Here is a 14,337-nt window from a genome sequence, read left to right as displayed (position 1 = left end):
CAAAAATTTTTCCTATTGGCAATACTGGTGTTTGGACGAAGAAGTTAGCGCTACTAAAGAAACAAATTTTGACTGACGCCATTTACATTAAAAATAATTTAAATTAAAAATCGAACATCAAACTATATCGGGCATAAATTTAATAAAAAAAATTAATCAACTGCACATTTCAACTTGTGTTTTTCCATCAGTTACACTTCGACAGTGTGTTGCAATCGAACCGATTTTCAAGTGAAGAAAATAGTCCATTTTTTCTGTCCGGTTTCGCGGTTCATTCGTATTTAGTAGATGGTTGAAGTTTTAAAAAAAATGTGAAAATATTTTCATTTATTATTTGGGCCTGTGTTTCGGAGTCTGAATATCCTTTTCTTCTAATTGAAATGCTTCGAATTTTGTAAATAATTTTTTTTGAAAGCCGGCCCCCTGTGACTTTTTGTTTTTAACCTCCTTGAAAATTGCGTAAAATCAGTTGAAATTCTAATTGGATATTCACAATGTACAGTGTTTTTATTAAGTGACTGTGTCTTGCCATCATTAAGTCAAATATCTAAGTGTTTCCACAAGATATTAAAAAACTAACTAGAAGCTACCACAGTGACGGACTTCGTCAATTCGAATTTGTCCTCGCGCTTATACATAACATCACCACACATAATACACCATAATAGATGGTGTAACATCAAACGCTTAACCAACAATTTTTTTAAGAAAAACAAAACGGACAATTAATTTTTTCTGGAGGAACTGTGTGATGTAGTAATGGCGGGCTCTATACTCAAGTGGAACAGAGTTTATAATCCGACAGGCCCACAACCGAGACCAAGACACGGTCACAGAGCGATAAATATCAAAGAGCTGATAGTCGTTTTTGGCGGCGGAAATGAAGGGATTGTCGATGAACTTCATGTATACAATACAGGTACAATATACTTTAGTTCAGCATTTTTTGGATCATTTTTTAATTTTTGAATTTTGTGGGATTTTTGAAAAAAAAAAATTAAAAAAAATTCATTTGCGAAAATTAATTTTCAAAGATGGCCGTCGGAATTTTCTCACACAATCTCGTTTTCTGTTTTGCTCAACGTTCTTATTCAGTTTTATGTTTGGCGTCGTGAATATTGTATATATAATTTTTGACATGCGTATTACTATACACCATAGTCTCTATCACCGATGGGGTATTGTGTTGCTGGCATTTTTTGTGTCAGGGGTATAACACTTTGAACGAACTGCAACAAAACCAATAAAACGTAGATTTTGATTTTTTTGCTTTGGCGAGTTGAATTTACATGTAGTTTTTTCTACAAAACGAATCAAATTTTAATTAATTAATTTGGAGAACTAGAAGCATATTTGACGTTAATTATGGCACGGTAATGTTAACATCCGCTGCCGGTTCGAAAGTATTTCGCTCAATTTGTGGTATGGTTGGTAATAATCTGAAATGTATTAAAAACTGTCTTAGTGCACGAAATTTCAACCTAACAAAAACGAAAAAATCTACAAATCGTTAGTAACGACTCGTTACACCAAAAAAGATATTGAGTTCGAAGTGTTTAACACCTGGGTATTGTGTTGCTGGTATTTTTTGTGGATTTCAAACATGGCTGTTTAATGTCACTGTATGCGCAATCGGTATGCATGTATTTGAGCGAGTTTGGTTCAGGCTTCTGTAATAATGTTTTCAGTTGGCAATTTTACTTGATTCAAGTTTTTATTTATTTTAGGATAGACGACGATTAAATGCATTTCGTAATACGATTATTTAAATTGGGATTTATTTCACAATCACTGAATATGGTGTAGTTTCGGTCGTTGAAATGAATATAATCGTAAAAATTCTCTGTTAAATACGCGCCAAATTTAAAAACTTAAGACGAATGTCCGTGTTTAGTTCACTCTTAAATTTCCATTAGTAAAAGTTCGTTCGCGTTATATTGCCGTGATCGAAAACTTGAAGCCAGTGTTTGCTAATTTGATTATTCCGACTTTTTCAGCGTTAAATCAATGGTGTGTGCCAGCAACGAAAGGCGAAATTCCTCCAGGATGTGCTGCATACGGATTTGTTGTAGATGGAACCCGAATCTTTGTATTCGGCGGTATGATCGAATACGGTAAATACTCAAACGAATTGTATGAGCTACAAGCGACCAAATGGGAATGGCGGAAATTGCATCCGCTGCCGCCGGAAGATGGCAACGAACCGTGTCCACGACTCGGCCATACCTTTACGATGATTGGAGATAAAATTTATTTATTTGGCGGACTGGCCAACGAAAGCGATGACCCGAAGAACAACATTCCGAAGTACTTACATGATTTGTATACATTGGAAATACGGGGCGAGCAACAGCAATGGGATCTGCCAATTACGTATGGTGAGGCACCACCTCCGCGGGAATCGCATACAGCCGTTGCGTATGTGTGTAAAAAGACGAAAACGTCATATCTGGTGATTTATGGCGGTATGAGCGGTTGTCGTTTAGGTGATTTGTGGCTGTTGGATATTGGTGAGTAGAACTGGCCTGTCAGTGTTTCTTAACGTAGGGCTAAATGGAAAACTTTCACTTTAGATTCCAAGGTATGGACACGTCCACAAACCAATGGCCCGACACCGTTGCCGAGATCGTTACACAGTTCGACATTGGTGGGACATAGAATGTTTGTGTTCGGTGGATGGGTTCCATACACAATAGACGACGTTAAAGAAGATACCCATGAAAAGGAATGGCAATGTACAAATTCTTTAGCTTGTTTAAATTTGGGTAAGGCATTGACTCTACAGTCTGTTGTTATGGTGTACCGAGTTGCATGTCTAATTTTCATAATTTTCCGTAACTCAGAATCGATGACCTGGGAAGAGATGACGATGGATTTTGCTGACGAATTTGTGCCACGAGCCAGAGCTGGTCATTGTGCCATCGCTATACATTCTCGCTTGTATGTGTGGTCCGGTCGTGATGGATATCGAAAGGCATGGAACAACCAGGTCAGGGTGAGCTTTTTTATTTATCAAATTTGATTATCGATGTGGGCATTTCCGTTACGTTTTTCTTTATTATTTTCGTTAAAATTTCTTTATTTTCCTCGTAAATTGATTCAAAATATTTGAACAACCGAGCCACAGCCTTTTAATGTAAAAACGATTTGATTTGGCACGTTTTAGTAGAACAACAACTCCATGAATTTCGCATCGTTGTGATGTGTATTGTGTTTGAAATCACAACTTCTACACGATCGACCGATGTCTATTTGCTGTATACGAACGTTTATGTAGAGTTACGCTATTTGTACGAATATCAGACGCATCACTCTCAAGCAATCCTCATTTGTCTGTCATTTTCTACGGTACTATATGCATGAACTGAACGCTCAGAGTCTGTAGCGGAGAACCCGTCGAATGTCAGTTGTCAAATAAAAATATTTTAGTGAATTTTGTACACTTCAGCGCATTATGCATGTGGTCGTCTTTACTAAAATACTCTCCGATTCCATTTGAAATTTAGGTTTGTTGTAAAGATCTATGGTACTTGGAAGTGGACCGACCGGGAGTGTGCGGACGCGTTGCTTTGGTGCGAGCATCAACGCAAACATTGGAGCTATGCTGGGTACACGTACCCTGCTCTACCGTCTATTTACTTCAATGCGAAATCATGGATCCGTTGCCATCACCGGCGGCCAGTACATCGTTTTCGCCGGGCAATGTGAAACTGTCTACATCACTAATGACATCTGAGTCTCAAGCAATTGAACCAATAACACCGTTACAAAGTAAAATACATTTGATGCTTTGCCGGAGGAAGATCCTTTAATTATTTTCCGATTTTTTCTATTTAGCTAAAATGACCATACCAGTTCGAGTGAGTGCTGCAATGACTGCCCTAGCCCCTTCATCGACGAATGCCATTACATTGGTTGGGGCTCAACATACCATGTTATCGACAAATGCTTCTAGTACACTATCGGCTGCGTCAATTATAGATTCTTCTAGCATGTCACCGGCACCGGTTGTAATAGCTTCACAGAGTCAACCGTTACCTACTTTAGTACCAACTCCTCAGCAAGTTGTATGCTCGAATTTAATTAGATCGTCGAATTGATTGACTAAGAAATTTTGGTTCTCTTTCCAGACAATGACAAACAAGGCCATGAAAACAGTGTCTTCGCTCACACCGAGTAGTCAACAGGCATTGCGTGTTGTGTCCGGGACAACAGGCAATACTCCAATCCGAGTTTTATCCAGCGGTCAAACCGTACGTCTGACAACTTCGCAAACGGGTGCGGGAGCTGCAACGATATTGCAACGAGGTCAAACTAGTATCATGAGCACATCAGCTATAACACAAGTGTCGGGTGGTACGACCACAACATCGGCAACGATTGGTGGAAAACAAATTTTGATACAGAAGCCAATCAGCTTGCAGCTAGTTAAAACTAGCCAAGGGATGACAGTACTTCAAAAAACTGGCACTTCGTTGAGTCAGGCAACTGGAGGTGGCGCACAACTAGTAACAACAAGCGGTGGACAGAAAACTGCATTGATCGGTGGTAATGTTGTCAAATTGATGTCACCGGCTGCTGTCAGCGGCAATAAGATTGTTATGAAAAATTCGAATCTAATGCAAGTTGGAAAAATGACAACAAATGCTGCCGGGAAACCAGCTTTTGTTATTACAAACAAACAAGGGCAGCAAATTCGTACGAATCAGCAAATCATCTTTGTTACAACTGCTGGTGGATTACGTACTGTTCAAGCTGGATCGATTGTCACGTCGGCGGGCAATAACTTTGTCTCATTGGTATCAACATCGCAAATCAATACCTTGACTTCGGCTACATCTACTGGATTGAATTCGGTATCAAGTCCAGGTGGCACCGTGAAAATGATTCGTGCTGGTGTCGGAGGTAAATCTAACCGTCGAACCAATGTTCAATCAAAGCAAACTCTTTAATTTGTTGTATCTTTCTCAGGTAAACCGATTACCTTTACTTTACCTGTTGGTGGACTTCAAGGTGCCAAGACAGCTGGCGGACAGCAACTGATTTCAATGCCACAAAAAGGATTGACAATTGGCGGTAAGGCCGTAACCGTTCAATTGGCGCCTGGAACTGGAGGACAGAAAACAGTAACCATATTGTCATCGGCAGCCGCGACTGGCGTCCAAAAAACTCTTACACAGGCTGATCTACCACCTGGCCATAAAATTGTCATGATACAGCCGAAACGAAACGATGGATCTAATGTGGTTACACATAAGACAATATCGGAACCGTTGAATGCGTACAACGCTGACATGATGGATAATAATTTGGATTCCAGTGTTGGCACGGAACAGCAAATCGAGCAAATGGACGGCGCTCATGATAACGTTGGAATGACTGAAGCTAAAGAGACTAGTGAATCCGTCAATGAACATGGTTCAAATTCTGATGACGATGAAGAAGTTATCGGCCAAATCGAACCGGGTGTTGTCGGGTTGATGAAGAAGAAGACTGCCACACGGAAAAGTAAAAAAATTGGTGTGCTGCAGAAACATCAGCCGAGATTCGTAAAAATGGGACTATTTGGTGGTTCACCAGCGACACCAGCATCGAACACTACAGCAACATCAGTTGCAACGACCGGTGGTCAAGGCACGACGTCTAGTGATATCGATCACAGTGAAGAATCGACAAATCCAAGTCAAGATGAATCTGAATTCGACGCGGCAAGTCAAGAATCGCAAAATGCTCAATCAAACGAGCATCAAGAGTTGCCTACATCAGACGTAAATGAGCCAATGACTAGTAGCACCGGTGAGCGAAGCGAAAATCAAACAAACGAACGTTTCGACAATGAACCCACTGCGTCCGAAACGGAAGCAGCCAATATTCTGACAATAATCAAAAGTGGAGAATTACTTTTATCCCGAAATGACGAAACGACACCAACAACAGCAGCAACCACTGGACAAACGAATGGCGATGGTAACGTAACGATTCTGTTTAATAATGAACCACATACAACCAAAGGAAGTAGTGTTAGTGCATCGCCAGTGTCTTCAACAAATACAAAAACTATTCAAAAATCTGTTGGATTCACATCGAATACTGGACATTTAGATGCTCTGGCTTCGGCGGCACTGCAAGCGTCAAATGAAACTACTGAAAATGCACCCACATCCGGCGGTACGACCGAATTTAATGCCTCGACACCAACAAAACAACGTGGTGTTATTCGACATCGTAGAACAACAATAGAATCTCGGGATGAGGTAAGTCTTTGAGCCATGCAATTCGTATCGCATTCAATATTTCAATTAACTTCTTTCTGCTGTAGAACAAGTCATCTGCAGATGCAGGACGTAAGTGGCATACAGTCGGAATATTCAAAGGTCTGACACACACCGTAACTGGTTTTATTCCTCACGACGAATGGAACTTGACTATGTTAGATGAACCATTGACATCGGATAATTTACCCGATCTGTCGAAACTGACAATGACACCCTTAGAGCCGGGTACGGCATACCGTTTCCGTTTAGCTGCCATAAATAGTTGTGGAGTTGGTGAATTCGGAGAGGTAATTTCAAATGTGCAAATTATGTTTCTAAAGCGGAAATTTTATGATAATTTTCCCCTGCAACAGTCGTCATCGTTCAAAACGTGCTTGCCCGGTTTCCCCGGTGCACCATCAGCAATCAAAATCTCTAAGTCACCGGAAGGCGCACACTTATCATGGGAACCTCCGCCGAGTACACAGGGCGAAATATTAGAATATTCGGTATATCTGGCTGTCAAATCACAAACGCCAAAAGATAAAACGCCTCCAGCCCAACTGGCATTCGTCCGAGTGTACTGTGGGCCGAATAATCAATGCACTGTACAAAATTCGTCGCTACAATCGGCTCATGTAGACTATACATCGAAACCAGCTATAATATTTAGAATAGCAGCTCGTAATGACAAGGGCTATGGACCTGCGACACAAGTTAGGTGGCTTCAAGGTAAGTCAACACACAATATTTTGACATAGAAATTCTTGATTAGAAACTGATCCATTGAGATTAGCGCGAATGCTTTGCTTGTTTGGGCAGATTGAGTGATTGAGGAGTGGGAAGTTTATACCAAAACGCAAGACTTTCTCCCACTATTCAATTTTACAATGTCGAAACAATTACAAAAGTCATTTTACTCGCACTGAAATGACAATCAAGAAATTCTTTTCCTTATGTCCATAAAATCGGTGTCCATCGGTGTAATTCTAATTGATGTCAACCATTGCGTTTCTCAACTTTTATTATCTCATTGCATAGATCCACAAGCGGCGAAAAGTACACCAGCAAGTCCAGGTGCAACAGCAATGCCACCCTCATCAATGGCAATGAAACGTGGCGTGGAAAAATCTGCACACGCTCCACCCAAACGTACTAAAGCATCGGCCAGCAAACAAAAATATCAATCGCAATCATCCCAATAATGGGAGGACCAATAAATCGACGCATGATTTAACATAGCTGATTTCTTTGTAATGCTTTAAAAACAAAATTTTAATTATTTTTTGTTTTGATAATCTTGGCACACCCTGTTTCGAGGGGTGTGGGGAAGAAACAATTTAATTTTAATTGAATTTTCATTGACGATTATTATACATATTTAGTCACAGGCCGTTCGTGTGACGACGCGTTTTCAATATTTTAATTTTATTGAATGATAAATTTTGTAATTTGAAAAATAGAGATATCGTGTCTTGTTAAAAAAAAAATGAAAAGAAAAATGAGAGAGAAATTAGGATTAAATTTTGTTAACTACACACCAATCAATTTATTGTTTACCAATTGTAGGATTGTAGACCGGCATGGCCAGTCCTTTTTGTAAAATACCGAGTAAACAGAGAATTATAACGTTAGAAAAAGATGAAGAAAGAAATAACCTATTGAGTGAATTTGACACTCGGCGTCATTTTATAAATTAAACAAAAAATGTTCCCTACATATGCGAAACCAAAAGAATAAATTTTATCGAAGTCTTTGTACTTTTCTAATATCGAAAACCCACACAGAATTAACAAATATAAAACGCTTGAAATGCCAAGATGCCAAACTGGCTTAGTAGCGTATACAGTTACATTGCAGCGTTTCTGTCAGCACTTTATTGTCGGAACGAATCGTTCAAGAGATTTACTGAGATTCTGAGACCAATTCAATCAAATAATATAAAATTTGACGATGTCACATGGGACATTATTTTCGCGGTCATTGTGTATTCTTACAAGCTAGAAACGTTGAAAAGCGTACATTTCATGTTTCTAGCACTACTTCGACACCCCCAGCATGTAAAATCCATTACATCACGCGGAATAAAAATGAAAAGTCTCGTTTTTGTGTGCTTATTAATCTCGGCTACGCCTCGGATCAACAAAATGCACATGAAAACTCGTGCTGAGAAAGACTTTTTGGTCGTCCCAAACAGAGACACATGTAATTTTTCATGCAAAGGGCCGAAAAAAATCCAAAATTACACTAATTTTCGTCCCAGAAGCATGAAAATACAATTATCATCTACCATCGATCAGATTTCCTGTACGAGATCTTGTTGTCAATTTTCAATTTAAATTGAAAACCTATCCGTTGCCGATTCAAATCTGACGCTAATGAAACAAAGAAAATTATCGAATTTTTGTAGATGGACGTTATGTTCCGTTGAGCCAAGACATAACCGTGTATGAAGGTAGTGAATTGTAGAGAAAAATCAATTATACGAAAAGAAGCGCCAGAAGCAATGTGTATAAAATTAAAAGACCAATACAAAATGTGACTTTTGAATAAACTTAAAAAAAATAAAACAACAGTGAAAAGGGACATGAAGGTAGTTTAAAGCTAAAATTTAATATTAGAAATTAAAAATTAAATGAAAAAGAAAAACAAAAGAAAAGAAAAATTATTAAATGAAAGCATAAATGTATAGATTTTGTTTCACTTCTCTTTTTATTTTATGTTTTTCTTCTTTAGGTTAGGACAAATGCGATTATTATTTTTTTCATTTTGTTTCTTTGTCAAGATTTTTTCGTTCTAAAATCCATTTTAAAAAAAACATTTTATTCGGACTTTTTGTGTTAAATAAAATAATTTAAATTGAAAGGAATTATGAAACTAATCAATATCGGGAATAAGTTAGTGACTAGTGAATATTTACAATAAAAATACTTAACTATTTTACAACACACAAACAAACAAACACACACACCCCCATACACCAAATTTACGGTTTGATAACAAGAAAACGAAATTATAAAAAATATTAATTCGAGTAAATTGAAATAGTTAATTTTAACTTTTACTAAAAAAGAAAACAAAAACCTATAAATATTATACTAGCTGAACTCGTTAATAAACTAAACAAAACAAAACATCATCAGTACAGAACGTTAAATAAATGAAAAAAGATGAAGTGGTGCATTAACAAGAAAAAAAAAGTTTTTATTTTTGAAGAAGTATAATTATAAAATTGTAACAAGCAAAAAATGTCTAGTTGTGCTTGCTCATATAAATAAAAATTTAAATTAAAAAAACAAATAAATTTATTAAATAAAGTAAAATTATAAATATTATTATTATGAAAAAAATGAATAAAAAAGAGAATTAAATTGGAGTAAAATTATTGCATTTTTCTTCCACGCAAATGACGTAGAAGCGTTTGACCTTTTCAAGTATCCGAGTTGTGAAAAATATTCCCCCACTCAAAATAGTATAGTTCCGTAATTCCCTATTAGGGACCGTCAGAGAGTTCCACATTAAATCCAAACACAGTTTTTATTCGATGCTACTTATCATTCTGAACAAAAAATTGTTCTACGGCATGTCTTGAAAATGTACCGTTATTTTAAGAGGATGATGTAAAGGTCCAATATCGTTAATCTTCCTCATCTTCAATTTGTTTTATAAAAAAAACGTTAAGTTTTCGAGTACAGTTGTAGAACAATTTTTAAGTTGGAATGAACATGTCTACCGATTAAAAATTATATTTTAGGAAAATGTCAAAAAAATGCATCGGGAGGCAGCAATTTAGCCATTTTATGAGCTTTATAAGAAAAGCTATGCATTTTGAGACATGTCTTAGAACAATTTTTTGTTTAGAATTATGAGCTGCATCGATTAAAAATATAAAAAATGTTGGTGTTTCTTGAAAAGACACAAGTTGCTCAGCAAATCTTATATAAATAGTTAAATTTTGACTCTAAAGACCCTGGTCAAATAAAATGTCATCAGTGTGTAGCGCTGTAGTGAGATCATGGATTCCGGCAAAGAGTAATCAGTTTTGACCTTCGATTGACCTTATACTTGCCGAGCGATAAGACTTTAGACTTACTCACCCCATGATTTTAAAGTCTTATTGCATGGCAGACATTAGTTCGATTGAAAAACTAATTACTTTACGCCACGCACTGGCATTTTGTTTGGTCAAAATCTATAGAGTCAAAATTTAATTATTTTCATAACATTTGCTGCTATGGTGGTTTTAGCGTTAGTGATACCTCATTTGGCTTTTACGTGGAACTCTATTCACTGACACTCCCCATTCAGATGCAATAACTACGACTTTTTCAACCATTTCGAAGCAGAATGTTTTGCTAAGCAAAACTTTGTCCTAGTATGTCTCTAAAATATGCAGCTTTTTCATGAAATACATTTTGTCAGCCGTTTAAAACCTGATTGGGCCGTTTGTAGACGCTATAAACAGGTTTGAATTGCCCAGTAGCTAGGACTATATATCTATCGACATTTTCCATCAGTAGAATATAAACGATGTAAAATCACAAATATAGGTCTGCTCGGTCTGCTCGGTAGTATATTTTACTGGCGGCTGTACGTTTCGTCGTACTATAAAAAAATGGGCGTTTTCGGTATTCCTAGAACAATTGTTTTGAAGAATGTTTCAAGTCGATTAAAAATAACTTGTCTGAATGTCTCCACTTATTTAGAGAAAGGTGTCGAAATCTAAAAAAAAACCGAACGCTGGAAAATGATGCTGATTCTCCTATCATCCGATGAACTAACGAAATATGTAAATGGTTTCCACAATCAAACAAATGTGGTGATTTGTTATCAATTGAATATGAGAAACGCCTCCTTTTATAACATGGTGCAGTATAGTGTAGTTCGAGCCAGATTACCAAATGATAATCGCGCGTATATTTACCTATCATTGCAATTGCACTATGAACAACAAGTTTGTAACGTCACTCAGTCAGCTGGGCGAAAGCCTGTGACGGTTCAGAAGTTGTCTTTATGTCTCTATCACTTTTCACTTTTCGCAGAAACCGCAGACTTATTGCAGAAACCGTTGTATGCAAGTCGTTACGAAATAAGGTTGTTTTTGTCACACGATGTTATCACATCTAGTGACAAAACAACCTCCAGGGCCGTAGCTAGCCTCGATTTTCAGGGTGGGCTCAGCTCCGAGGAAAAAAAAACATTTACAAATTCATGGTATACCCTCCTGTTAAGTTATTCGTCTAACATTATGGGTCTAACACAAACATCATGACTAATTAATAGGTTTGGAACTTTCGTTTCTGGATTTCAATTAAAGGTTTATAAATTCATCGACTGACAGATGGTATGTAAGATCGACTCTCTTTTTTTGGACGATGTAATCCATGCTTCCACCACATACTTCGATCTTTTAAAAACGGCTTCAATTTTCTTCTTTCTTCTGCAAACCGTGCAACTCTTGATTCTTGACGTGCAATGGAAGCAAACTACACGATCAAAATTTAATGTTTGCCGTCTGCGTTTGGTCATCAAGTTTCCTTTGCAATTACAATCAAATTGATCAGGCATCTCACGGTTGTATCGCCGTAAGATTTCATAGGATCTAACGTGGGTCTTCCCGGATGTGCATACGGTGTGCAGATCGACTTTGGTTCTTATGCCAACACGCCGGATTCGAATCGAAGCCTCCACGATTTCCTTCGAATACTTAAAGGCTTGTTCAAGGTATTTTTTGGTCCGGCAAGACTCGCAATGTCTTTTAAATACGTTGTGGTCACAACTTTCGTGTGACTCCATTGTTATACTCTTTGAATTTACGGAAAACAATTTTTTTTTTGCAGTTGATTGGGCTGTAGTCAACGAGTAACTACAGTACAGACACATATTGCAACCGGCTTATATAGACTTTTCTCACACACAATTGTATCCTCCGCGCAAAAGTCCATCGACTTTTTACACAAAACATTCCTCCGCACAAATGTCCATGCTTCATACGCAAAAAAAAACAATTCGCTCCTCCGCGCAAAAGTCCATCGACTTTATACACAAAACGTTCCTCCGCACAAAAGTCCATGCTTCATACGCAAAAAAAAAACAATTCGCCCCTCCGCGCAAAAGTCCATCCTTCATATACAAAAAAAAGTAACACATCTAGTATCACACATCTAGTATCACATCTAGTGACAAAACAACCTCATTCCGCAACTTAGCACGTAAAGTAGAGTGATATAATTTGTAGATAACCGTTCTGGTCACCTCTAGGAAGAATGGGAAGTTCCAATCCGAGCAAATTAGGCAAACTTCGTTCGTGTTGGAATTTCCTATTTTGTTTGCTTGGTAAAGAAATAACTATTTCAGACGGGAAAGAGCTGAGTGAGTGTCTTGAAATGCACAATTTTCTCCTTCAAGTGCAGCTTTAAAAATGTGATATAGCGCAACGAATAACACAATATAAATATCAAATGTGTACATAAAGTGCGTTGCAGAAGCGGAAAAGGGGCATATTTTTGTGAAGAAAGTGCGTTGCATTGAGTTGATTGGGATATACTCTTCTAAATGTTGCATGCGCATCTACTGTTTTCTTCGCGTATATTGTGGAAATATCAAATTGTTGAGTGTTACATTATAAGTTCATTGATTTTTACGAAAAGTAAGGAAAGGAGCCGAAAATTGAAATAGAGAATTTATGCAACTGTGAGTTTTCTTACGTGAACCTTAGATGTGGATAGAGTCTCATTCATTTCAGGATACTATAAATTCGCACATCGTTACAATGACTGAAGAACTATGTCAGACAGTTTACAGTATGGAGATGCTTTGTGGTACAGATGGTGAGGATTATGATAATATTAGCATTTTGCGGTGCGCGCAAAGAACCGAATATGGAAGACGTGTAAACTTACAAGTTAAACATGATATGGGCTGCTGGGTATGGGAACGATACGGAATCGATACATCCATAATTGCCTTTGTGAGAAAGCTTTGAATTTGTTCGTTGATTAATATTAGAAAATTAATCATTTTCGTTGCAGATATTGACAGTCCTCATTGTTCTTAGCCTATACTTATGCTTTTGTCGAGCCAGGCGAACCTCGCGGAATAAGGAAATTCCATTTGAAAATCTTATGTCAGCATGAATGGAACGATGCTTCAAATTGAGATTGTGTTTGTGATGCATTTTATTCGTTTATGCAAATCAGCATCACAATGTTCGAAAATTGTGAACTATAGATGTCTCTGTTGCATAAAACGTTGTATCAATCTCAGTGCAAAGTATACTTTATTAGGCTCACAATATGTATTATGACACACGGCCTTCGGTCTCGTGTCATAATTTTACGCATCTAGAGCCTAATAAAGTACTTTGCACTCGATGTCATAATAGTAGATTATTCACCTCTGTCCACATGTTTATTTAGACACTTGGGGAGTTATGGCATGAGCCAAAGGCGAATGTTATAACCCCAAGTGTCTAAATAAACATGTGGACAGAGGTGAATACGCTATTTTATTGCATTCGAGTGTTGTTGTGACAGAAAAATTACTTACCTGGAGTTCTAAATGATAAATTACTCGTAGCTGTCATTAACGATACATGTTGTTGTCTCGTTTTCTCTCATGCAATAAAGCATTGTATTACATACTCCATATGAAATAATAGCACTTTTTCACTGCTATTAGGTAGATAAATAACTATTTATACACAACTTATAATAACAATGTAGGTTGACATGGCGATGGGCTAATCTGGCTCACAATACAAATTGATGATGTGCCAGATTCACCTCTAGGGAGCGAATCTGGCACAGTCACGACTTTTCGTTACATGTCGTAAAAGGACGCATACCATGATCGCGTGTGCCAGATTACCCAATACCGTTGACATTGTTTAAATATTGGATCTATTGGTGAAAGATTGGCGAGGTTTTGAAAGGATATGTTAAGACACCTCTGAGCTGATTACAAACAAGTTTTCAAGATTCAAATTTCCACTAAAATATTCACTGAACTATTTAAATTTGGGACCTAACAGCCTTTGTAAGAGTACTAACCTGTTCTTTCAGAACCTAGCAGTTTTTTATAT

At 37.5% G+C, this 14,337-nt stretch overlaps 1 protein-coding gene and 1 long non-coding RNA gene across 3 annotated transcripts; both read left to right on the top strand.

Moving 5' to 3' along the window:
- Positions 1-13: 13 nt before the first annotated feature.
- Positions 14-9,550, top strand: LOC119075450 (host cell factor). Of its 2 annotated transcripts, none has more exons than XM_037181901.1 (11): positions 14-919; positions 1,998-2,510; positions 2,574-2,765; positions 2,844-2,989; positions 3,507-3,771; positions 3,838-4,067; positions 4,131-4,905; positions 4,972-6,254; positions 6,320-6,562; positions 6,629-6,986; positions 7,296-9,550. In XM_037181901.1, the coding sequence occupies exons 1-11, from the start codon at positions 760-762 to the stop codon at positions 7,457-7,459; spliced, it is 4,329 nt and encodes a 1,442-aa protein (XP_037037796.1). In that variant the 5' UTR covers positions 14-759; the 3' UTR covers positions 7,460-9,550. The 2 variants fall into 2 exon arrangements, with proteins under 2 accessions (XP_037037796.1, XP_037037787.1); XM_037181892.1 differs by having other exon boundaries at positions 2,844-2,995.
- A 2,930-nt stretch (positions 9,551-12,480) lies between these two features.
- On the top strand, positions 12,481-13,580 carry LOC119078279. Its single transcript, XR_005087974.1, has 3 exons — positions 12,481-12,947; positions 13,000-13,224; positions 13,286-13,580. It is a non-coding gene; the product is annotated as an uncharacterized LOC119078279 (long non-coding RNA).
- Positions 13,581-14,337: the final 757 nt, after the last annotated feature.

Source organism: Bradysia coprophila, chromosome III, assembly GCF_014529535.1.
Source record: "Bradysia coprophila strain Holo2 chromosome III, BU_Bcop_v1, whole genome shotgun sequence".
Taxonomy (NCBI): domain Eukaryota; kingdom Metazoa; phylum Arthropoda; class Insecta; order Diptera; family Sciaridae; genus Bradysia; species Bradysia coprophila.
This window is presented reverse-complemented; position numbering and strand designations above follow the sequence as displayed.